The 24173-nt window shown below is 48.9% G+C and overlaps 3 protein-coding genes across 9 annotated transcripts; 1 reads left to right on the top strand and 2 right to left on the bottom strand.

The window, feature by feature from the left end:
* Positions 1-6631: 6631 nt before the first annotated feature.
* MEAF6 (MYST/Esa1 associated factor 6) lies at positions 6632-13926 on the bottom strand. Of its 7 annotated transcripts, none has more exons than XR_004254152.1 (9): positions 13816-13926; positions 13543-13658; positions 13359-13446; positions 12935-12980; positions 11884-12073; positions 9614-10324; positions 8627-8684; positions 7959-7992; positions 7452-7484 (listed from the first exon to the last, which is right to left on the bottom strand). XR_004254152.1 is itself a non-coding variant. In XM_032202274.1 (8 exons), the coding sequence occupies exons 1-8, from the start codon at positions 13909-13911 to the stop codon at positions 7476-7478; spliced, it is 609 nt and encodes a 202-aa protein (XP_032058165.1). In that variant the 5' UTR covers positions 13912-13926; the 3' UTR covers positions 6632-7475. The 7 variants fall into 7 exon arrangements, 4 of the variants coding, with proteins under 4 accessions (XP_032058165.1, XP_032058166.1, XP_032058167.1 ...); XR_004254153.1 differs by having other exon boundaries at positions 10185-10324; XM_032202274.1 differs by lacking the exons at positions 8627-8684; positions 9614-10324 and adding an exon at positions 8788-8817 and having other exon boundaries at positions 6632-7484.
* Positions 13927-17387: 3461 nt separating this feature from the next.
* On the bottom strand, positions 17388-19938 carry SNIP1 (Smad nuclear interacting protein 1). Its single transcript, XM_032202475.1, is given in 6 exon segments — positions 17388-17783; positions 18448-19037; positions 19388-19484; positions 19574-19632; positions 19634-19744; positions 19828-19938. Coding segments are annotated over 6 exon segments (1233 nt in total). The 3' UTR covers positions 17388-17518.
* An 83-nt stretch (positions 19939-20021) lies between these two features.
* On the top strand, positions 20022-23679 carry DNALI1 (dynein axonemal light intermediate chain 1). The gene is made up of 6 exons (XM_032202343.1): positions 20022-20102; positions 20192-20331; positions 20425-20594; positions 21388-21566; positions 21843-22007; positions 23394-23679. Exons 1-6 carry the CDS (start codon positions 20022-20024, stop codon positions 23421-23423), a joined length of 765 nt encoding a protein of 254 aa, XP_032058234.1. The 3' UTR covers positions 23424-23679.
* The last annotated feature ends 494 nt before the right edge of the window (positions 23680-24173 follow it).

The raw sequence follows: 24173 nt of genomic DNA, 5'->3' as shown, positions 1-24173 counted from the left end.
GCTGCGAGGACTGCTGGGGAGGGAGCGCTGTGCGAGCGGGGCTGCTGCCAGCTGGTTTTGCTCCTGCCCCTGGCAAAGGCAGGGAGCTGCTCTCTGCATGGGGCTGGCAGGGGATTTCCAGCACAGCCCCAATCGGTGGCGACGTGCCATGGGTTTGCCTGCTCTGCTTTCAGCCCCAAGGACGAGCTGGGGACCTGTGTGCTGGGAGCTCCTGCACCTGTGGAAGCCGCCCTGGTGCTGAGACCCCAGGATGAGCAGGTTGGGAGCAGCCCGTGACCCAGCTGGGGAAGGACACATCTGTCCTGGGGCTTGCTGCCAGCCACAGGGCTGTGGCCAAGCTGCTTTCCCCATCTGTGCAGGGTTCCCCAGGGGGCTTGCAGATTTCTTTCAGTGCTGCTCAAAGTGCTCAGAGTGGCTGCAGGAACTGCAGGATGGTCAGTAACATCTCAGGGCAGGTGGAGCTCTGATTTTGTGCCTATTTGCAGTGGGTACTGGTAACCCAGGAGGTGAAACACTCGAGAAGGGGCAGTGCCTGAGAATTGACTGTTTCTCAATATTTTGTTGCTTTTCCAGCCCAGAATGAGGATGAGGGAGAGGCAGGGTCTGCTGCACCCACGTTTGCAGGTGCTGGCCCTGGGAGCTGCATGAAGCGACCAAGCAAACGCGTGGTCTTTGCCCAGGGATCCTTCCTTCCAGTGGCTGCAGCTTTGATCCCCGTGGAGGCGGCTGCTTTGGGGCTGGCGTCGTGCGGCAGCAGAGCCCCAGGCGTGGCTGGTTTGCAGGGCCCCACTGCTGCCGATGTTTCTGAGAAGCGTGGGGCCATCCCACCTGAGGCAGGGTGCAGGAGCCAGGTCAGCGCAGGCTGAGTCAGGCTGCAGCTATGTGCATTGCATCAGGCCCCTGGGTGCAGGGCGCTGCATGGGCACGTCGGGAGGAGCGATTCCTGCTCGCTGCTGTCCCCGACACCCCGGGGGGAGCAGGGGCTGCAGGGGGGCCGTGCAGTGGATCCTGGAGGCTTCCCAGAACCCTGGGCCCGGTGCAGGATCAGGCTCGTGGCAGCCACCGCACAGCACTGCGTTAATTCACGAGCAGCAGCAAACAAATCTGCCTGGTGCTGGCACCGAAAGCAGCATGGAAATACTCCCGAAAAAGCCTCGGTGCTGGAGGCCAGGTCTCGTGGCTGCAGGACGGAGACAAGCAGGGTCATACGCTCGCTGGCTGACCTTCAGAGGGGAGCCAAGGCAGAGCTCTGAGCTCGGGCCAGGTAAACTCCAGCCCACAGCAAGCAGCAGCTGGAGAGAAAACAGATCAAAGTTTTTTTTTTCTTTGTCTTTCTTCTTTTTTTTTTTTTTCCTGGCCCATCTCAGGGAGCTGCATCCCCCCTTTATCTGGGTATTGTTGGGGGCTGTTAAATGCCAAGGGTGGCAGCCGGTGCTGTGCCTGCCGGGAAGAGCTGAGCACATGGGGCTGGAGACGCAGCACGAGCAGTGGGAACCTCCACGGAAGGAGTTTGCCCATCTCCTGGCAAGGAGCGGCTGGTTTGCATAGCCTTCTCAGCAGGCAGGATTATCTCGGCGGCAGGAAGCACCGCTGCCACATGCTCCTTTGAGCACCACGAGCCTGGCTACGAAATTGCCCTGAGCACTTCCGTGAGTGAATCACGGCGGCGGCACACGCGGGTCCCATCCTGGCACCGGCGCCACGTGTTGGAGCCGCGCCGTGCTTCGGGGGGCACCTGGAGCAGGGACCCCCCCTGCCAGCAGCAGGGCCTTTGCTGCGGGGTGTTGGTGGGGGTGCTGAGAGCCATCCTTGCCTGGTAGAGTCAAAAAACTGAGTAATTGGGACAAAGCAGGAGGCTGCTGCCTTTATTTTATAGGGGCAGAAGAGAGGCTGGGGGGGAGCAGTGGGGTTCCTCTCCCCTGTCTCAGGCTGAAGGGGTGGAGGTGGGTTGGCATCGGTGCAGCTCAGCAGCACTCAGGATTGAGCCCCGCAGTGCCCTGTCCCACCCCAATATCTCATCTCACCCCAAGAAGCTCGTCCCACCCCTGGGCTGAGCCCCTCCCTGGGCGCTGGGTCCCTTCCAGCAGGGCCCCGGCTGGGTTGCAACACGTGTGGGGGATGCTGACGGAGCCGCAGGATTTGTCCAAGGAGGAAGTAAACGGGGCAGTGCTGGGCTTTTGCAATCCCTCTGTTGCTCCAGCATCTTCAGCGTGTGAAAGGCGCCGGTAGGGGCTTTTGGAGATCGGTCTCCTTGTTCCTGGAGGCTTCCAGTGAGTTGCAACAGGTAAGGGAGATGCTCTGAGTTGGGCTCCCTGGGGAACACCTACCCAGTCCACAGTCACATTCAGCAGGCAGCCATGGATGTGGGAACAGTGGGGACGTGCCCTGAGGCAGAGCAGGAGGCAGTGCCCGGCCTGGGGTGGTGCTCAGCGCCCAGTTTCCTTGCTGGTGCTGGCTGCGGTGGGTGCAGCAGGAGCCGCATGTGGCCAGGGCACTGTCCCGTCCCCAAGGCACCGTCCCGATGCTGGGTGGGGAGCAGCCTCCTGGCATTTCCATGTTTTTGGGAAATGGCTGCAGTTCTGCTAAATGGGCAGGGTAGGGCTGGGCAGGGCCCGGCTGGCACCACGTGTTGTGGGGTGGAGGCTGATGCCATGGGTGCGTACAGGGATATGGGAACCCGAGGGGACGGCGCTGTCCTGGCTCTGCTGGGGTGCCTGGGCAGGGCCCTCAGTGCTGAGCAGACCCCGAAGGTATTCAGCTACTGCTTGTCACAGACCCCTGGCCCCAAAAAGCTGCCTGGGAATAGGATGGGCCCTCAGGGCTGCTCCATCCACTGCTGTCCTTTAACAGAGCACAAGGGTGAGCTGGTGCTGTGGGAACACCGAGCCAGGCTCCCAGCGGTGCCCAGCCACCAGTGCAGGGACTGGGAGCACCACACAGGTTACTGAGGGTGTCTTGGGGTGGCAGCCACGCTGTGGGGGCCTCGTTCTTCCCCAAAACACCATCTCCATGACCCAGAGTCCCCACTCATACCTGCTGGGCCCTCTCCCTTGCTCCCGCTGGCGTTTGGCTCCTCCACATCTCCGGGCACCTCGGGGCTGTCCCCACGGTCCCACGGCAGCTCCTGCAGCTGGGACAGGGCACGAATGGCTGGGGGGTGCCCGGGGACCAGGGGACCCCCCCTGGGGGACACTCACCCGCTGGCGAAGACCTTGCTGCTCCCTCAGCAGCTCCAGGAACCGGCTGCTCCACAGCAGTTTCTCAGCCCCCAGCTCGGTGCAGAGGAAGCGGACGTCGGCCTCCAGCGCCTCCAGCCTGCCCAGCGCGGCCTCGCTGGCCTCACGCAGCCGCTGCAGCTCCACCGCTGCCCTGACACCACAGCTCTGCTCCACCAGGGCCCACCGTGCCCCATCCAGCACCAGGGACTCTCCTGCCCACCCCAGACATTTCCTCAGGGACCCACCTGTGCCCTCGGGCTCCAGTGCAGCAGTAGAGGCCCTGTCTTCCTCATCATCATCCTCCTCGCTCCTCTCGCTGCTGTTTTCCAGCCTCAGCAGCAGCACCGAGCCGAGCTGAAAGCCCCCAGGGACAGCAGGGAGTGACACAGCCGTGGGCAGCTGAGCCCCACAGCCGTCAGCACCGACCCTGAGTGGGGAACCCCATCGTGCCATGCCCCCCAGGGACCTACAGCGCCTCTGCCACCACCGGAGAGCCACCCGACAGACCGTGGCACCAAAAGGCTGAGGTCTCACTGCAGCACCTGCAGGTACTGGGGCACAACTGGGGATTTACCTCCTCCATGAACTGGAAGGCGAAGTCCCAGCAGCTTTTGTAGCAGATCAGCAGGTACTGGAGGGAGAGGACAGCGGGTTCGAACCCACCTTGGGCAGGGCAGATCCTGGAGCAGGGAGCAAAGGCCCCACATCCCCAGGGCTCTAAACCATATGGCGCTGAGAACCAGCACCTCCTGCTTCAAGGACGAGGGTATGGTCCCACAGCGATGCTGCTGGATGGGACAGAGACCCCCAGCAGCACCAAAAACACAGTCCCCCAACCCAAATGGGTGCTTTAATCCCACAGGATGGGCCCTGTGCCCTGGTCCCACAGCGTGTTTGGAGCCCCCACGGTACTGACCCACGCCAGCCTCCAGAGCCACCGCAGCCCCTCGAGAGCTGTCCTGGAGAGCGACAGGAGCCACCAGCACCCAGTGCCCAGGAGCTGCCTCCACCACAGCACTGGTGGGCTGCGCCGCTTCCCCATGGGGACCCTGTGGACCTGGAGAGGGAGAGGGGATGTGCTGCAGCCCCAGGAGCTGCTGCCTCGCTCATCTGCCATGCACCACGCACCGATGGGACACGTGGTGGCAGTGCTACATGTCAGCACCAGCTCACCCAGTGCCAGGCTCACAAAAAAGAAGGGCGAGCACCTGGAGGGTCCTGCTCCCCCCGGCTCTGCCCACTTACCCGGCAAAGCAGCCCAGCCCAGCACGGTGCTGCAGGCAGGAGGCTGCCAGGAGAGCTCAGCTGCGCCCTGCAAGCAAGCCAAGCGTGGCCATGGGGCTGCTGCTCCTCCTGCCTGGTTGTAGCCTCTCGGCTGCTTGCTTGGGATCGATAAATGCCTGCCTAATCCTCTTGGTGACAAGGCTGCGCAGGGGATTAGCGTTTCTCCTGCTCTACCTTCAGTTGCCATAAGGACAGCTGCTGCTCGGCCACCCTGCACTTACTCTGTTCAGGATTCATCTTCAGCAAGCAAAGGACTTGAGACTTTGTTTAACTGTTTTCAGCTTTCATTAGCATTCAGGTAAGAGCCTGTGCAGCTCTCTGACTCCAGCTTCAAGGCAAGTCACTGGCTATCCTGGGAATCTTTAGTCCCCCAGGCTGGTTAAGAAGAAAAATAGAAGGCTTCAGAAAATAAAATAGAAGGTTTAGGCACAACTGCCAGAGTCAGACTTCAGGCTCTCCCTCCCACGGCTTTGTGGGTGACAGCGCTCATGTCCCCAGTGATCAGAGGCCCTGTTACATTGGCACCACAGCTGCAGAGTTGTCACAAGCAGTTCTTGCTCCAGGACAAGCAAATCTGCTCCCTCTGCTGGAGTAGACCCAGTGGACACTGCAGCCTTTTGATCTCAGATTTTGTGGCAGCCAAAGAGCTGCTGCCCATCAGCAGGACACAGGAGGGACGAGCTGCCTATCAGCAGATCTGGGTTCCTTTAACTACAAACAAAGCATTTCCCTTGTAGCCTACTAGCCCTGCCAGCTCCTCAGGGCTGCTAGCATTACAGCCTGTCCTAATGAGCAGTGGCTGTCCCCTTGTCCCCTTCCTTTAGGGACAAGCGCTGCTGGGAGGCTGGAGAGGCTGCATTTTCACCTCATCCCTGCAGCACCGATACGTACCCCAGGGAAAGCAGAGCTGATTGACACTCTGCTGTATAAAGTGCTCGTACATCCAGGTCTCCAAGCTACGTGAGCCCTTTTGCTGTTTCTCTGCAGGGAAATGTTCTGGACAAAAACAGCTTGCCTTGAGGTCAAAGAGGTGGAGCAAGGAACCTCTTGAGTTCAGGCCCTCTTATAAGCCTCGCCTTGGAACAGCAGTATCAGTGTGAGAAAAGCATTTTTTGTACCAAGGCCAAGGAGTCAGAAACCATCAGATAAGTCGTCTTTTTCCTGTAACTATAGAAAAGCAAGGCCTTTTAGGAGTTTTTAGCATTTCCGACATCTTTCATCCCACTGTATATAACCTCTTAAGAGGAACTTAAAATACAAAAAAGTAGGACAGCTTTGCTGCTCTCCCATTAAGCCATTACATCCCAACATTTCCCTACAGATCAGCAGCCGTCAGCCTGACAGGCGTGCCAGCCACTTGCTCTGCTGTGGGATATGGCAGCTCCCACCATGAACAAGGACAGAGCTCCCTCAACCACTGAACCAGAAAACAAACCAGGGAGAACTTTGCTCCTCTGCATTTACCTTCACCCTCAGGTGCTGCACTGATAGGGTGGTTGCATGTAGGAGTTAAAGCTCTTGCTACTAACAGCAAGGAGCTGCAGGACACAAGACACCAGGAAAGCTGAGAGATAACAGAGCAAAATTAACACCCAGCTGTAACGAGTGCACATGCAAGTACACAGGGGACTGGAAAGCAAGCGCCCCAACTTTGTGCACTGTACTTTCTCCATTGGCAATGTTTAAGCAAACAAAGGCATTACAGCACAGGTAACTGGTAATATATCATCTTGAGAAAGCACAGCCTACTTCAACAACAACACGTGTATCTTGACTTGGCTGCTGTGAAAAGCACCTACCATTCATCCCGCCGTGTATTTTTTCAGTGGCAATTAAAACTGCTCATCCCTTATCTGTGGGCATTCTTCCAATAGCAGCAAGAACTGACTTTAATCCAAGTCCTACCTTAAAGCAGGATTAGTTGAACACAGTCAGAGATTAGCGCCTGGCAATCCTTTCAAGTATTCAATGTTACATCTACTGCAGGAAAGAAAGCACAAGGGATACCTCCAGAGGGTCATGAGACAAGGAACGGCTACTATGTGAAAATGGAAGAACTCCAGCAAAGTCCTCACAATCAGATGGAGAATAAGAAGCACTAGGAGTCAAAATTTGGACTGAACAAAACATGAGAAGAGAGACAAATGTATTTTTATTGTTTATGTACAAATGACAGAAGTTTGTATTAAAAAGAGAATCCACCCAACCTCAAAGATAGCAAAGAGCAAGTTGGCTTTGAGCTCCTGCCTTCCCTGCATCTAAAAGCAGTGTGTAAACTTTAGGGGGTGTGTAAAGTTTAGGGGATGGTGTTCAAAATAAAAGTTAGAGAAAATGGTTAGCCACCTTGTTGTCTGCTTGCGTAAGAATCAAACTGAGATGTTGCACAAAATGAATTACCTTCCTCTCTACATGGATTAAAACAAACAAACCAAAAGCCAATTTATTAACTACACACTTTGGTTGAAAACAAAACAAAAACAACCAAAAAATTCCCCATCTACACGCAAAACAAAACAAAACAAAACATAAACAACAACAAAAAAAAAACACATGAAGCTAAGTATCAGTAACAAAAGTAGTATAAGTCTTACAACATGGATGGGACAAACTGAATCATACCCCAATTCCAGCAGAAAAGAAAATGCCTCTCCATGGTTTTACGGATGACAGGGGGGGCAGCAGCAAGATCAGCCAATTGTAGGAAGTTCCCAACTGAGCTGGAAGCACAGAATAGTCAGGAATTCAAGACTACTACTACTACACCTTTGTCTTCCTGTAAGTCAGGTGATTTAAAAATGATGCAAAGTACATGGTCCAAGACTTTCTCCCCCAATCTGAGTTCTTTAGAGTGAACCACTCCCTTCTGCATACACTTGGCCAGAGAGCTGCCATCGTGCTCATTCAGTCGACTGGCATTTTTCTTGGTGGGGATTCATGTAGACCTAAATCCCAGAAGCTTCATCACTGATGAGTCTAGTAGTCCTGCAGAGAAAGGAAAAGACAGGCACATTCAGACCTTTCTACTTCCAACTCTGCTGGCAGAGCTGGGATTCTTAGTTTCCTCTCATTTCTACATACCATTAGCTGAAGGCAAAACAGAAAAGAGATTTAATTTTTCTCGTAGCTGAACATTTAAAAGAGAGAACCCTTCAAAACCTTAGTTCAAGAACGCATCAACCAAAACCAGGTGCTTTTAATGCTGCACTTCATGACAAGACAGAAGGACGCAAACCAGCTGTTTTCACAAGAGGTGCATGTGACTTAATTGTGACCTAGCTTCATAACAAGCCTGCCTGCACTTATTTACTGTTAAATCCACGAGACAAAGATTACTTCATAATAAGAAAAACAACATCCTAAATTACAGCAGAAGGAGGCTTTTTATGATTAGGGATCAGTCAGCCACTCAAGTCTATGGATGAGCAATGAAAACAATGACAGAGCACTGATACTTACGGCTCTTGGCTTTTTGTTTAACTTGAGATCAATCCTGTGGTTGGAAAGATAAGAGAAATGTCCATTTCAATACATTAAACAAACACTAGAGTTCAAAGAACCAGCTACTGCATATGGCACAGGCTACAACAAAGACTATTTGGTTAATTCAATCCACATTCTCAATTCGGCTGAGCCAAATCACTGTCCCAATATTACTGGACAAAGAGCAGCAAAGAGAGGGAGAGTGGATTCTTTATTCTTTGCCAAAATGCATATTCCGTTCCATTCAAAAAAAGAGTTAATAAAAGGTTCATAATAAAAAGTCACAGGGAAGTTAACGCAGCATAAAGAAATAAGGTTAAATACGCATGCTCTATGTTAATTTGTTAGATGTGTAACTATGCCATAGGTAATTATTCAGACATAGTGGTAATGGTTATTTACTTTGAATAGAGATAGGAGTTTAAGATGACAGGAATTACAGGAGTCAAAGGTACTGAGTTTATTACATTTTCCAGAAAGAAATATCCAAGTCTACACTAAACTCCTTAAGAAGCAAAGCCAGAAGAATCAGTTTTTAAACTAAGTTTTAAAGTTAAAAAGTTTATCTATTTAAAAATGAAACAGAGAGGTAAAGAAGAGTGAAGTTAATTTAATTTTGCTGAAGTTATTAAATAAAATGTTACCTCCATCACGCTTTTCTGTTTTTAAAAAAAACTTCCCAGCCTAACCTAATATACATACCTACAATTAAACAGATAAACTATGGGTTAGAAAGGTCTCAAAAGGCACATTGGTGTCTACACACTAACAACACAGCACAAGTACTAATTCAAGTCAAACTTACTCAAAGTCATAATCAAACATGCCAGACGGGCTGAGGGGCAGCATTTGAAAGGAAGAAAGCAATAGAAATTAATATACTAATGAATTAAATAAATTAGTTGATTAGCCACCCTAGCGAGATTACTAAAAAAAAAAATAAAGAAAAAAATAAAGCCAGTGTTCAAATGCCATAAAGTTCTTAAGATATCTTAAACAGAATTGGGCACAAAAAGCACTCCAGATTTGACAATCCAGAGTCCCCCTCCCCAATTGGATTTCTGGGAAAAAAGAGGTGTTAAAACAGAGGCAGAGTAGTTTTATGGAGGGAATATTATGTGCTGAAAAAGGAAACTACCAGGTACTTAAGAGTGCGCGCTAGCTCACAGGCAAAGAAAAAAAAAACTGATTTGCTTGCAAAAACAAACAAATGGGTGGTCAGAAAGCAGTGGCTTTGTCTAGATTACTAAGCAAAGCAAAGCTTGTTCAGGCAGAGAGGTGGCGACAACCATAAAATTATGTGTCCAACTATGCATTCAAATGTTCTCAAAATGCACACACATCCACACATCCTCTTACACTCACTTCCTTTAGAGAGCTAAAAAGATAACACGGTGAATTGGCCGAATCTAATTACAGTTTGGTTACATTCCCACCCCACGTCTCAGCATTCACCCTGACACCACAGCACAACTCTAAAAGCAGTTCTGTCCCAGAGCTAATAGCTGTATTGGTCAGAGAGGACTCATCATCAACTCATCTGTAACTTAGAAGCTTCTCAGCATCAAATTTCTACGAGGTTGCAGTATTGTTTACTCCTGAAACACTTTGTAGCCAGGAAAATTGCTCACCACAGAAAATAATCATCTTGGCCTTTTGTGGTCTGAGGGAAGAGAGGACAGCTTTAACAGAAACACTTCCATCTGATTCCCTCTTTTAACTGTTAGAAATTTAACCGTCTGTTCATGGGAGTTCTGCCCAGTCTGAATCCAACTTTCCCCACTGCTCTTGATGGCAATTAAATTAGAAAAACCTAAGCTATGCAAGTGGAGTCGGTACACCTTCAGGGTGTCTGTTCCCAGCACTGTCTAATTCTTCAGGAACAGGTGAGCAGAACTCAGATGTATGCTGGCAACTGAAAGAGCTTCTGAACAAGACCTGCCATAAAAAGGTTGGGACCAGTCTTTGTTTTGTTAAAACCTAGATATACTTGAAAATTGTTTCGTCTCTTCTGCTGGAATTTAGGGGATAGTCATTAACAGCAATCACAATTTTAACAGAGTTTGTGCTACAGACAAATTGAATTATCTTCATCATCTGTCCATGCTAAGCATTACAGAATAGTCAACTACTAATTGCAAAAACCTTTCCGTAATTTAGATGTGACTGATGTATCTCTTAGGATGATAAGAAGTGCCATACCAGATCAGACCAGGGCTCCTCATGTCCAATATTCTGTCTCCGACAGTAGCCAGTACGAGCTGCTTCAGTGGAAGGAATGCAGAAGAAACCCCAAAGCAACACAACCTTTCAGTAGGGCAGTTTCTTCCTAACTCTTGGCACTAAAGTTTGGGTTATGTAACGGAGCAAAAGAATTTATATTATTTACGGCATTTGTACTGGACCCCACTGTATCTGCAGTGGATTGGTTTGTTGTCCATGTAAGTGGTTAGCAGAATATAATCATAAAAATTTGTTTGAAATAGCAATTTTCTTATGCTGTACTTCAGTTCTACACGTTGTTTCTCTGAACTGGTTTATAAATGTAGCTTCTTGTGTTACTGCTGACCTTCTTTCCAATTATCTACAGGCAAATAAAGACCTCTGAACTGCCTTTGATACCTAGCTCATAAGGAACCAAAGAGGACTTCCAATACTTGAGGATGTTTGCCTGATTAAGACTGCTGTAGGAGGAGAATCCTGATCTAAGAATTAAAGGTATGCTAATAAAGAAAAAGTAGTTAAATGGTATTCAAGCACTATACCTACCTCCATATCTCCCAGATATTCCCCCAGCAATCCTTGGGAATCTTTACCACTTTTCTTTAAAACACTTCTCTTGCAATTCTGTGGGAAGGTCCCTCAAAGAGGGAAATCCATCCATACACAATGCGAGCAAGCTCAAGGGTAGCAACACTTAATTTTTTTAAAACTCTTTTACTTAATTATTAAAAGCTTCTTTGCTTCTAATAATCTTTAGGTATGAGTTCCAGCAATCATTTACAGGGAAGTGTAGCTCTGCAGTTACATCTCTGTCTCTTCTTTCCAAAAACATGAATTTCCACAGACTTCCCCCCTCCAAGGGCACAGCACTATCGTGCTCCAGAGAAATCCTACAGCTGTACCAAAGGGGTTCTGAGGCACGGTAAGAGGCAGGGTATGTTGGCCCTGGGAGAGCAGCACTATAAAGCAGTTAGATTATTTCTGATTTCTGAGCCATCAGCCTACGCTGCATCATGCCTTACAGGGCAGAACCGGTCATCTAAATTCAACCATAAAGACTTCAGGAAATGTGTTTCACATGAATTTCAGGCCAGTTTAATAACACTCTGAGGTTTAAAAAGGTTGAGTAAGCAACTCCTACATGTCATAATCAAAAACCCTCAGCATGGGACATGGCAACAAGAAAGGTTTGGAGTGGAAATTGTAGCAAAGATACTGAGATTGTCCACAATCCCCAAAACATTTTTTTTCATATTCCTCCCAAGAAAGCACTGACATTCCTATCTTCCTTGGATCTAGAGAAATCAAGCACAGGAAGCCAGGAATGTAATCTTCCTCTACTGGAGGGAAAACACGTTTATTCTCCTTGACAGAGAAAAGAATTGGTAAGGCCTTGTCAAAGGCAGAGCTGTACCAGAGCTGCAATTAGTACCCTGTGCTGACTGCTCGTGTAGCTACCTCAGCATTTTCTCCTCCTTGACACAATGGGTGCAATGGGATCCTGATGAACACTACGTGGTGCACACAACTTAAAAACAAGAGGAATTACCAAAACAAATGACCCGAGCTGTTCATTACTCTAACAAGTTACTAGTTAGTTCTTTTCACATATTAAAGTCTATTCAACAACAGCTAACCATTCACAAGGCATTCCTAGATGGCTGCTGGTATCACTAACCTGTGTCGATTTTTGTTCTTCCGTTTTTTGTGGCTGCTATGGTGGCTCCCAGAAGTGGAGGAAGCAGCTTTCTGGGGTTTCACCCCCTGCACGGATCCATCCAGCTCTTCAGCATCTTCCTGGTTGGGCTCGTTCTCCTGATTGTGAAAGTCTGGAGAAGTGTCACTCTCTGTCCCACTGCCTGGCTCCCCTAGAGTGGGACAAACACAGAAGAACCCAGTGGTTACCTCCCCACAGTTCACATCCCAGGCAGCTCCTGTGCTGCCCCGCACAGAAGTCAAACACCCAGCAATAATACACAAGGCAGCTGACGTATACTGAGCCTTAGGCCAGGAGATACATAAGAGAACCTACAAAATAGTTCTGAAGTACAACAAGCAACCTTGCCAGTGACTGAAGCATGCTAGAATCGCATCTGATTTGCTATTAATTACATAAATATGTATGAAAAAAATCAAACAAGTGAATGTAAGTAGCAAATATCCTCAAAAAAATCAGGGGAAGAAGTATGACAATTAAAATTTCTAGTACCAAGCACTGGAAATGCAGCACTGCTTCTTTATCAGCACATAACACGTAAGTTACAGTGGCAGCAAGATTACCTCAGGAGGGAAGGCCTAAACATTGTGAGCTCACAAGTAGTTTCTGAAAGTGGAGCTCTCAGCTCCTCCTATAATCACTTGCAAGTGCCCAAAAGACACACAAACAGAAATGGATTGCTTCAGTCCTTCTAGCTTTTTTCTCCACAGAACACCAAATCCATATAAATATATTTTACGCACAGCAAACCCTTACCAAACATACAAGTTCGCTCAGGAAATCGAGCTCAACTTTACTCCTGTTTCTCACAGTGTCTCTGTTGAATTTACTTGAATTTGAGCACTCAGGAGCTGGCCTGGGCGGACCAGCCACAAACCTCTGAAGGGAAGAGCTCCAGGGGAGCAGTGAGTGGGGCAGGGATCCAGAGAACTGAAGGCAGAGCTCAGTTGCGGGGAGAAGCTTAGCTCTTTCCAATTCTGCCAGTTCAGAGAGAAATGAAGAGGTGACTTACGCTTCTCAATGAGCTGGTCTTGAACTCCAGCTAATGCACTGACCGCCTAGAAAATTGAAAGGGACGTTAATGACAGCAGTAACTCACTCTCCACTTTTCAAACACTCAAGAACCGCGGCAAATTGCGTTACAGAGAAAGAGGCATCAGGCCTTTGCTTTAAAGAACTTGCAACCAAGCACCAGCGTGGCACAGCAGAAATGAGTTAGGAGCAAAAAGAAGATGAGAATGGCAACAACAAGTGCACAGCATGGGTGGTTGTCAGCTGTGGTTACCTTTTACTTCTCCAGGAGCTAGCAAAAGGGTTTCTGAAAGAGACTGCAAGGTGGGGATGAAGATGCTGGGGACGGGGAGGCAGAGGAGATTATACAGAAGGGTGGTCCCACAGCAGTGACCACCACAGGACCCGCCAGGACCAACACTCACCGCCGCCGAGGTGACCGAGGACTTGCTGAAGAGCCTCTCGGCCTCCTTGAACTTGCGGTTCCTCCGGTCGTTTTTGCTGTTGGAATTCCTATAAAAAAAAAAGAAACCCAAACTTCGTGGAGGGGGGAGAGCCCGGCGGGACGGGACAGGACAGGACAAGACAGGGACCCGGTGCGGGACTCACTTCTGGTTGGTGAGGTAGCGGTCCCAGCCGCGGATGATGTTGCCGTACATCTGCGTGTCCTCCAGGTAGCTGCCCTCGAAGGCGTAGATCTGCCGCTCCAGATTTGCCAGCGTCTCCTGCCGGGCACAGCGCGGGGCATGGAGCAGGCCCCGGCCCCCCACCGCGGCCTAGGCCCCGCCGCCCGCCTCCAGCCCCGCGGCCTAGGCCCGGCCCGGTGTCCCCCGGTCCCCCCCTCTCGATTCCCGGCCCCGGGCCCCGTCCCTGCTGCCTCACCGCCAGCTCCTGCTTGCGTTTCACCAGCTCGGCGAGCTCCCGCCGGGTGTCGGGGATCTGCGGGGGGCCGCCGGCCTTGGCGTGCAGCGCGGCCATGGCGGCCTGCGGCGGGCGGGCGGTGGCGGGGACGGAGCCTGCGGTGCCCGCTTGGTGCCGCCGGGGGCAGCGCTGAGCCCGGCCGAGGCCACCGCGGATCCGCCCCGGTTCCAACTCCCGGCCCCCAGCCCCCGGTCCGCCTCCGGGGACGGCTTCGGTCCCGGCTCCGCTGATTCCGAAGGGGAAAAAAAAGCGAGGCCAGACCCCCCCCCCCCCCCCCCGCCCGGTGTCGGTCCCTGCCCCACACCGCGGGTAACGTTTGGGGTTTTCGTTTAGGTAATGTTCGGGTTTTAGTTTAGGTAATGATCGGGTTTTCGTTTAAAAGAGGCTTCGTGAGGGTTTGCTGCACGCAAATGTGCGGGAAGGGGGCCGGTGCTGCGCCCCGTGCTGCTGGGATGGGGCAGGGACAGGCAGGTGAAAGGCCTTGACTGAGGGGTTTTCCCCTTTACTGAGGGAAAAAACGATAATCACAGAGTACAGACGTCTGCACAGAGCAGCTTGAACGGCCTTTCTGGGAGTTCTCAAAGGTTTGGTGCCACTCAGTGGAAATGTACAATGCTCGACCCGATTCTTTGCAGCAGCTTGTTTGAAACCACATATGAGCATTCATCAGTGGATGCAGACACATCCTGTCCACGACAAGCTGAAATCACAGAGGAAGGGTATGGAGAAAGCACAAAAGTGATCCTCAACTTTCCTCCTCAGTCTACAGAGACCCCCAGCCAGCATGCCCGTGCATCAGCTGCGTAACATCCCTCAGCAATCTTCAGCGTGCAGCTGTGTGTAAACAGGCTGAGAACCCAGGTATCTTCAGAACCTAAATAAGGAATTTTTACACTGAAAATAAGGCAATAAAATATGAGACTTAGCATTCAAATGCTACACCATTTGTAAAAGAGGGTTATTTTTGTGTTCATTGCCACTTGGTACGCTGCAGCTCCTTGAATCCCATCATAAGCAGCCTGTTTTCCCCAAAATAAAGCCAATTAATAAAAACAATACAGCAAAAATCAAGAACATGGGTGTGCTATTATAACATATCCAGGTTTGTAAACATTAATTTGTAAAATAGATGCAGTAAGTTGTAGAGTATTTGGGGATTTCACTCGTCTCTTTTTGTTTCCAGCCCAAGGACTGCACAGGACTTAAGCCTGAAACCAGCCGAAGCCATTTCCTAGCTAGGTATGAAAGGATCACAAGTGGCAACCCCATAGGGTCATGTAAAAAAAATGAACCAATCTGAAAAAGTAAAAAAAAAAAAAAAAAAAAAAAAAAAAAAAAAAATCATTTAGGCAAGACAGTATCATCGCTCTTCTGTCTCAGCTGTAAGGATTCCATCTTTGTGACTTCCTTTTGTGAAGAAATAACCCCAAGTACATCATCTCAACATGTTCTAGAAGTAGCCGAGGATACTTTGTACTGAACTTTTTTTTTTTTTAGTTGTGTTCAAGCTTCTACTAAACTACATTAGTTTATTTAAATGCTCTGAAATAAGCGTGACTTGCTGGGCTGGTTTGCCCTTTCGTGCTACTGATATCCCTGGCTTAAACCACAGCTGTTTCCTAGCGTGAGCCTGTCTGCATCCAAGGGCAAGCAGCCCGGACACGGCACTAAGCTACCTGCTGCACACTCAGCTCAGAAAGGTCTGAGCAAAGAAAAGCGCTACCAACCCTTACCGTCCTCCAGCCTCAAAGCATCTGAAGCACACAAACATGCAAACTTTTCTTTTTAAAACTTCATGTTCTTAATATGGAAACGAATGCTTTGATAACGTGGTACAAAAGATAAAGGTACCAGATCGCAATTGCTGTGGGTGCTGCAGGGTCAGATCAGAGGTGCAGGGGAAGTGGCAGTTGTTGGTAGTGTGCCCATGGTGCATGCAGTCTGACAGAGCAAACACACACACCGTGATTCTTCAGGGTATTGACACCTTGGTTCTTCAGTGTATTGACACCGGACCCATAACCGAGGCAGCTGCAACCTTACCAGTCCTGAGGTAACATGGCATCATCTATTCAGTCCTGCTTTTACTTAAAGATAACGCTTAAATTAAAAAATAAAATAAAATAAATGCATGAGTGACAGTGGAATGATATTTGTTAATTCTACACTTTACAGCTGCTGAACCACTTTGTTGGATGTCACAGCTGCAATGATTTATACCTTCAGCATCTCTCTCAGCTTTCCAGTCTTGTCAAAAAATATAATGCACCTATTTCAAAGAATATAAAGGAGAAGAGGGACGCTAGAAAAATCTTATAACTAAAAGGAATTAGGGCTAAATTTACAAATTCTTTATTTAAAAACCCCTGGAGTATATATAAAGGAGATCCTCCTAGTCAAAACTCATTCTGCCTACTGCTTGAAAACCTACACCAATGCCCCATATTTACACCATCAATGTTCTAGCCTGTGTATACAGTGTGCAGCCCCTGCATACACCAAGTATATACACAGCACGTAGGGATAGCATGTGTGACCACAGAACAAACATCCAGGCAAATTAGTAAAACAGTGTGAAAACATTACATTTCTTACATCGTAAAGCAAACCATGGGAAGTAGACATCCAAAAATATGCAAGATGCAAGTACTTGCAGTAAGTAGAATCGGTTCTTCTCTTCCTAAAGTATTGTTTTAATTTACAGGGGGGAAGAAGAATATTTTAAACAAATGGCGGTTTAACTTCTTATATAAAAAAACTTAAATAGTGCAAACTGGTTGAAACGTGCCGCCACGTGACAGGTACTCTATGTAATACAAACAAAACCAAGAAGTTCCTCACAGGGCAGTGGTGCTGTCGGAGGTAAAGGCCCTACCTTTAGAACTAGATATTCAACACCCAGTAAGTTTCAGCATCCTTTGCTGCAACACGTGCTGGGCATGCACTGACTTGTGCCTCAGCCCTCCCAAATCAAGTTATCGTAACCTAAAATTTTAGGAAGCGCTTCCTTTAGTTTCCATTTACCTGATAATTTCCAGGTAGTAGTCTGGTAAAATGCCCACGGCTGAAAGTTATCATAACGCAGTCTAACTACCCAAAACATACAGATACAAGGGGAGCTTTGCAACACTTCTGCCTTTTTAGTAGGAAGGCTGGTAAATTGTCCCGTCTAGAACTAACCTGGCAAGAAATTTGGCAAACTCTACCAAACAAGACATGTTACAAAGTGTATTGGGTCACCTTCTAACTAAGATCTCAGTTAAGTAGCATTGTCAAAGGGTTATGACGAAACAGGTAATAAAAATAGTTTTAAATATGCTGTGTTTGACATCATTTTCTAAAAGAGGAGAGTCTTTTAGCATTCGCTGATTATTTCCAGCATCACAACATTCACATCCAGGTGCTCTTTTTGCTTGTCAGGGGAAAAAAAAAAAAAAAAAGAAAAAGGAAATACAAAGCTGGATTTCCTGATATGCAGAACTATCAAAGATGAATAATCAGCGAAGTCCCCCAAAATAAAGCATGACAACTGATCAGCAACAGAAGGACTTTAAGGCAATAAGAGGCATCAGTGCTTTGATGCTCCCATGTTTACATCCCAATGTATGTTCTCTTGAAAAAGTTTCTCTCCCCTGCTCCCGCCCCCCAGTTTCCTCCTCATCTGTTAACTGTCAGACTCTTCCTCCTTCTCCTCCTCCTCATCATCGTCCTTTGTGTTGGCCTCAGATTTGTCTGAAGATTCATGGAGGAGAACGTACTCCCTGCTGCTGAACCCGAACTTCAGCACATCCTTTTCTTTCAGTTCATAGTAACGCTGAGGTTCGATCCGCTGGTTGTTGAGGAACGTGCCGTTGCCAGAGCCGAGGTCGATGATGTACGGCCTGACCCTCCGGCCGATCGTTCCGTCGGCACGAGTGTACTCCACAAGCCTGGCGAGACAAAAAACACCATTTCAATCAAAGCAGAGAAACAGAAAATCCCCTACTCCACACGCAGATGGATTTTGGAGCACATCAGCCCCAGTGCAGTTCAGCATCAACTGTATTTCAGAGATCTGAACAAGTAAAATGTGAGAAATGAGAGACGGGATGAGAACTGGAAAATCCCCAAAACATTCCGACAGGCATCACCTCCCGTAACTCACTGTGATCTAACGCAGTAATTCCTAACACACAACAGATGGCTCTTCCTTAAGAGAGCAACTCTGTCTTCTGAAGCACGCAACCCCTGCTGCTTCAAAAGGAGCTCAGCACTCTTTGTTGTGAAAACCCAAACGCAAACCTCTCCTTGAAACGCTTTTACTGCCAATTACACCTGCTACTTATTCCAGCTCGGATGTACGCGCAGTTCTGTGCTTAACCCTGCTGGGTTATTTGTCTTAGTAAAAGGCTGCTTGTGGTTAAATGAGAGGAATCGCAAATATTTTGATTACTGCTAGGATGACATGCAGCAGTCATAAAAAAAGAAACAATTTACAATAAACACACACTTATAAACCATGCGTAACTACTTTTTTTTTCCCCCGTTTATTTTATTTTTCACAAATTACTAAATAACCCCGTCGCACCAGCAGGCAGGCAGAGGAATACTCACCGGTACTGGAACACAGCGTGCTGCTTTGAGCAGGAGGGGTGGTCGATGGGGATATCTGCAATCCTGCGGTGCCTGCCCAGCAGGTAAGCGCTCTGCCTGTGGATGTACATGACCGGGAGGAACTCGTCGTTTTTAAAAGGGTAGAGGCGCCACCGCTTCTTTGGGATCCGAGCCTCGGGGGGCTCGCTGTACTTGATCACAACCCCTCGGAAGGTGTTGGTGTCCTCCAGAAGGGCCCCAGACAGTTCAAAGCTCGGTTTTTCTTTCTTTACAGCAGCTTTGTCTTTTGGTTTGTTATCAGACTGCCCGAGTTCTGGATTCTGGTCAACACCGCTCCCTTCGTTGTTTTGCCTGTGCTCTCGCCTTCTCTCATTATAAAATTCTCTCTCTGCTTGCTGCTCACGTATGTTCTGAGCATCCCTCTCTCGCTCGTGGCCTCGACCTCCAGGCCTTTCACTGGGATTTTTCCTTCTGTCTGCGTGATCTCTGTGTCTGTCTCTGTCACCGCTTCTGTCTCGCCTGTGTTCCTGCTCTGATGAGTATTTCTGCTTTCGCTCCTCGTTTCCTCTACGAGGATGTTCATCTCGCTCCTGTAGGGAAGGATTGCTTAGGGTGAGATACTAAGAATTAGAACAAAGATGCTGAAAGTTACTTTGGCAAAAGTGACCAAGACCAGGCTCACAAGTAGGCAGGAACACTGAACTACTTACAGCAACACTCAAAGCACGGAGCGGTGAGACGTTACCCTATGAGACTCTTTTTATTCTCAAGGCATTTTACAAGGATTTAAGGAAGAAAACTACCGGACCTGAAGCCGGTTTCCGGACCTCCCCCAGCCGAGCCTCTCGGAAGCCGCAGGAGGAGCCCGGCGGGCCGAACCGAGCCGCGGACAGCGCCCGGCACCGTGCCCGCCCGTTAATCCGTTAACGCCTCCATTTACCTGCTTCACCTTCACCGCGCCGTGGTGCGGGCTGCGGCTCCGCCTGCCGCGCGGGGACCTGCTTCGGCGGCCGGCCCGGCTCCGCCGCTTGGGCGACCTTTAAGGCAAGGAGAGGAGGAGCCGTGAGAGGCAGGAACCGGGTCGGGCACAGCGCCGGGCCCGCAGCCACCGGCCGGGCCTGCCTACCTGCTGCTGCCCCCGCGGCCTCCCCGCCGCTCGTCGGTCGGCGGCGACTGGCTGCCCCCCCCGCGCCGAGCGGGACGCGGAGCGCCGCGGGCTGCGCTTCTCGGCCTTCACCGTCACCTCCCCGCCGCGCCGCCGCTGCTCGGCCCGGTGCTGCCGCTCCGGCCGCCGCCGCTGCTCCGCCGCCTCCTCCATGGCGCCGCCGCCGGCCGCCACCGCCGGAAGTGGGCTCCGCTTCCGGCCCTGCCCCGGAGTACTTCCGCCGGGGCGTCCGGTTGCTCCGCGCGGCGCATGCGCCTTAGGGAAAAGCGCGAGGCGGAGTCTCCATAGCAACAGCGCAGCCTCCAGGGCGGTGGCGCTGTCTCCATAGCAACAGCGCCGCTCCCCCATAGCAACGGCGCCGTTTCCATAGCAACAAGGGCGCCGCCGCCACAGCAAGAAGGGCGCCGCCATGATCCCGCCGCCGGACTCGCTGCTGCGCTACGAGCCGCCGATGCTGGTCAGCCGCCGCACCGAGAAGCGCTCCCCGGAGGTGAGCGGGGCCCGGGGGCACGGCCGAGGCCTGATGGAGCTGCCCGAGGCCCGTCCCGGCCCCACAGCGCTCTGTCTCCCCCCGCACAGGCCCGCCCGCTGAAGGGGACCCCGCAGACGCCGCCTCAGTCCGGCCCCGTCCCGCAGCCCCGGCCCCGTCCCGCCGCTTCCGCGGCCGCCGCCGAGGGCAGGCAGCCCCAGGAGCTGCTGAACGCCATCCTACCGCCGCGGTGAGACCGGGGGGGGGAGCCGCCGAGATGGCCCCGCTGGGCCTCTCGGCGGTCCCCATCCATCAGCCGCCTTCCCGCTGCTTTTGGGTGCAGGGAGTGGGAGGAGGACAAGCAGCTGTGGGTGCAGCAGGTGTCCAGCGTGCCCAGCACCCGCCTGGACGTCGTGCAACTCCAGGAGCAGCTGGACCTGAGGCTGCAGCAGCGGCAGGCGCGGGAGACCGGCATCTGCCCCGTGCGCAGGGAGCTCTACTCACAGTGCTTCGGTCAGTACCGGCGGGCACAAAAACACCGCTCCTCTCCCTCTGCCTCAGTCCCTGTCTGCCACACTGCTGCTCTTGCCAGGTTTCACACAGCCTTGAACCCCACAAGAGGGGATACCAGGCTGTGGTTGCCTTTCCCTGCCCCTCAGCAGTGCTCTGCAGCTGCTGTGTGACTCTTACACTCCCAGCCCATGCTGGGAGCTCTTATAGATGTAGCATTTTAAGTGTCCCATTATTCACAAAGCTGCCACAAAAATGACTTGTTTTAACACTAATCTTACATATATGTAAAAAAAGCAAAGAGGCTTAATATTGTCTTAGTTGTTCATAACCCCACCTGTTAATTTAAACTAACCTAAAACACAGCTTTACTCTTTAATACTCTAATATCCTCTGCAAAACTCTTGAATACTTTTACTTCTCTGATGACGTGGAACTGATCATCCAAATGCCAGATGAGCAGAATTCTTCTGGAGGCTCTCGCCTCTTCTGACAGTTGCATAAAATCATTACAAGTATTAAGGGTTTTGCTATTATGATTTCCCTGGGACAGAAACACGTGTTACCAGAGTTTCTATACACCACACTGCTTCATGTCAATGGATTTATTTGCTTGCACTTCGTGCTGTAGCTGTAAAATAACAAAATCAAAATTATGACCGTCTCCCATAAACCAATGTTGCTCTTGTGGTGCAAAGAATAGGTAGAAACCAAGAACTTCTGGACTCTGTGCATCTCCAGCATTCCCAGATAAATGCCAGGTAGTTACTCAGTAATTTGTACCTTTTTTTTAAAGATGAATTGATCCGTGAAATTACAATTAACTGTGCAGAGCGAGGGCTACTGCTGCTTCGAGTCAGGGATGAAATCCAAATGACAATTGCTGCTTACCAGACGCTGTATGAGAGCAGCACCGCGTTTGGCATGCGGAAGGCACTGCAAGCTGAGCAAGGCAAACATGACATGGAAAAAAGAGTAAGTTGGTCTGTTAAACCAATAATAGTTTTCTGCATGTGATAATGGCATGAGAATATTATTTTTATATAAAAAACAATTATTTCTACTTCCACTGGGCGGCAGTAAAGATCATCAAAATATTTGTCTTGCTGCTTCCCTAAGGCTTAATTGCATTTCATAAACTATTATACCTATAGCATTTTAAAGACTGTACAACATAGCGTAAAGTTGAGAAATCGAATTAAAATTGACTGTTAACAAACAAAACTTGAGAGATCTGTATTATTTTCTAAGATTGCAGAGCTAGAAGAGGAAAAGCGGGAGCTGGAAAGACAGGTGAACGAACAGAAAGCTAAATGTGAGGCTATCGAAAAACGTGAAAACGAAAGGCGACAGATAGAGGAAAAGAAACACACCGAAGAGGTTCAGTTCCTGAAGCGAACGAATCAACAGCTGAAGGTTAGTAAAGAAATGGAACTCTAAATAGCAATGGTAAACTTTGGCATTTTTAGTTAGGAAGACGTAAAACAAACTTTCTCCTTCCCGTTTATAGTAGTTACATTTATGATGCACTTGTATTAATGTCCCACTTTCTTTAAATTCTTGATGAAGTGGGAAGATTGCAAGGATTTATTGTACTTGAGCCTTCTTAATGGAACTATTTAGCAGCAGAGTTGAAGTGTGCTGGCAGTGCCATCACATTTTCTTGGAACTTCCTATCTCCATCTAAAATAGAAGCTACAGACAATGCAAACCAAAACCTAGGGAGGGCAAGCCCATATTACTGGCTGGATTTCTAGGCCTCTAAATGTCTGTTATGTCACATTTGAAGTGTAGCTACTATATTATAGGTAAAAGCACTCTTCTATTCACTTGTTGCTTGCTAACATGCTCTCATGGAAAACACTGAAGCAATTTGTCCCATGCGGATTTGACTGGATCACTGAAATTGTTTTGGATCTGACAGGAGTGATTTTGTGCATGCTACTTTAATGAAAAGAGGTTCTGTTAATTACTTTGTGTTTGGCAGGAACCGTAAACAACTGTAAATGTTTCTGGCTAGAGCTAAAATACTTCCTTTACACCCAGCTGCTTTCCTTATCTCCACTATCCCCAGTTTTCCTTTCTAAACCATTAACATCCTCAGGCCATCTTGAAGTATTTTAGGGCACGAAATAGAGTAACTGTTAGAGCAAATGTGTGCTGCCACCGGACCCATGTTTCTTCCTTTAAGTACAAGTATTTGAACAGCTGTGTATATACCACTGTTGTAGTTTATTTTTATGGCAGCTCTAGGAAGAGGACAAGCTAGGAGTCCTGGAAGCTTCACACATTACACGCTCCCTAAGCACGGGTAGCACTCTGATCAATCTCTTTAACTGGGCGTCAAGTTGTCTCAGTAACTGAAAAACTTGCTGTTCCCAGCTACTTTTGTCCCAGAGTCAGTTTGTGTTCCAAACCCTAGAGAGCCAAATATTTAATTTAGCTAACATAGTCCAGCCTGAAATCAGAGAATTCAGACCACTGTTTCAACAGCTTTTATTTAATTTCCTCTTCAATGCTTTACATTATAAAATGAGCCTTTCATTGTATGGAACCAAGGCCAGCTCTTTTCTTCTCAGAATGCAAAAAGTGTGTATGCCAAGAATGAAAAGCTAATTTATAAAACATGTAGTAAGGAATGGAATAGCTAGGGAAAAACCCTGGCCTGTTTCTCTTGAAGTATTGCAGCATCCCTCAGCTCCTCGCTTTGAATATCTAACAGACAATTTATCACTTTTCATCAACGGGGTTTTATTTTTTAGATTGAATTTAATTTGACTTACTGTCTTATTTGTTTTTCAGGCTCAACTTGAAAGCATCATTGCAAAGTAGATTTTAGTTTGGTGTCCTCCATGCAGCGCTCAAAAGAGCTGTCAGAGCAAGAAGTTTGCAATTAGCGACTAAGATCTGTCTTCAAAAAACAATACTCAATTTTCACTTACCGGTAACTGAAAGCAGTGTAATTGCATTATTTGTCCCTTTTTCTCTTCAAGGAGTTGAAATTCAAAAGCTTCACTAGTTACTGTGCCCTCTTTCAGTACCATCTCAGCATGTAGCTCCTTGAATAGTGAACATGCCTGGGACTCACTTGTTGGTAATATGCTAATGACCTTCAAAGCAATAAACTAATAAATGCTTTTACAAACAAGCATCTCTGTAATGTTATTACTCTGAAAATGTTGCAGAAAACTTTGAAATCCTATATGACGTGTCTACAACTAATGTGTCACATTCATTATTAATCAATTTTAAGGTATCTCCTGGACGGAAGTGGTTTGGTGGGTATTTCCCCAAGTATGTGCAATTTGGTGTTCATCGTCCATCAAAATCCCTTTTCAGAAGTGGTGTAACCTAGGATGAACAATATCCAAGCTCTCCAAATCTTATTTCTGATGAAACAAAGAGGTGTGAGGCCATTCTAAGGACCACTACTCATTGACAGCAAACGAAAACTTGAGTTGAGGTACCTGTACAACTCATTGATTATATATAGCGAGCTGACATAGGAAAAACCTCACTGTAGTCCTTTGAACAGCTCTGTAAAAGCTAGCTTCCAGAAAAGGAAAATCTGAAGAACGTTTC

The sequence above is a fragment of the Aythya fuligula genome, chromosome 23 (genome assembly GCF_009819795.1).
Source record: "Aythya fuligula isolate bAytFul2 chromosome 23, bAytFul2.pri, whole genome shotgun sequence".
NCBI lineage: Eukaryota > Metazoa > Chordata > Aves > Anseriformes > Anatidae > Aythya > Aythya fuligula.
This window is presented reverse-complemented; position numbering and strand designations above follow the sequence as displayed.

Bases quoted from the DNA above. Each gene is read 5' to 3' on its own strand.
- MEAF6 (XM_032202274.1), bottom strand. From the start codon at position 13,911: ATGGCCGCGCTGCACGCCAAGGCCGGCGGCCCCCCGCAGATCCCCGAC. The intron at 12,981-13,358 runs GTGAGTGTTGGT...TCAATTTTCTAG, and splicing joins CCTCGGTCACCTCGGCGGCG to GCGGTCAGTGCATTAGCTGG. The intron at 7,993-8,787 runs GTAAGTTTGACT...TTCCAACCACAG, and splicing joins ATGTTTGATTATGACTTTGA to GATTGATCTCAAGTTAAACA.
- DNALI1 (XM_032202343.1), top strand. From the start codon at position 20,022: ATGATCCCGCCGCCGGACTCGCTGCTGCGCTACGAGCCGCCGATGCTG. The intron at 21,567-21,842 runs GTAAGTTGGTCT...TTATTTTCTAAG, and splicing joins AACATGACATGGAAAAAAGA to ATTGCAGAGCTAGAAGAGGA. The intron at 22,008-23,393 runs GTTAGTAAAGAA...TTTGTTTTTCAG, and splicing joins GAACGAATCAACAGCTGAAG to GCTCAACTTGAAAGCATCAT.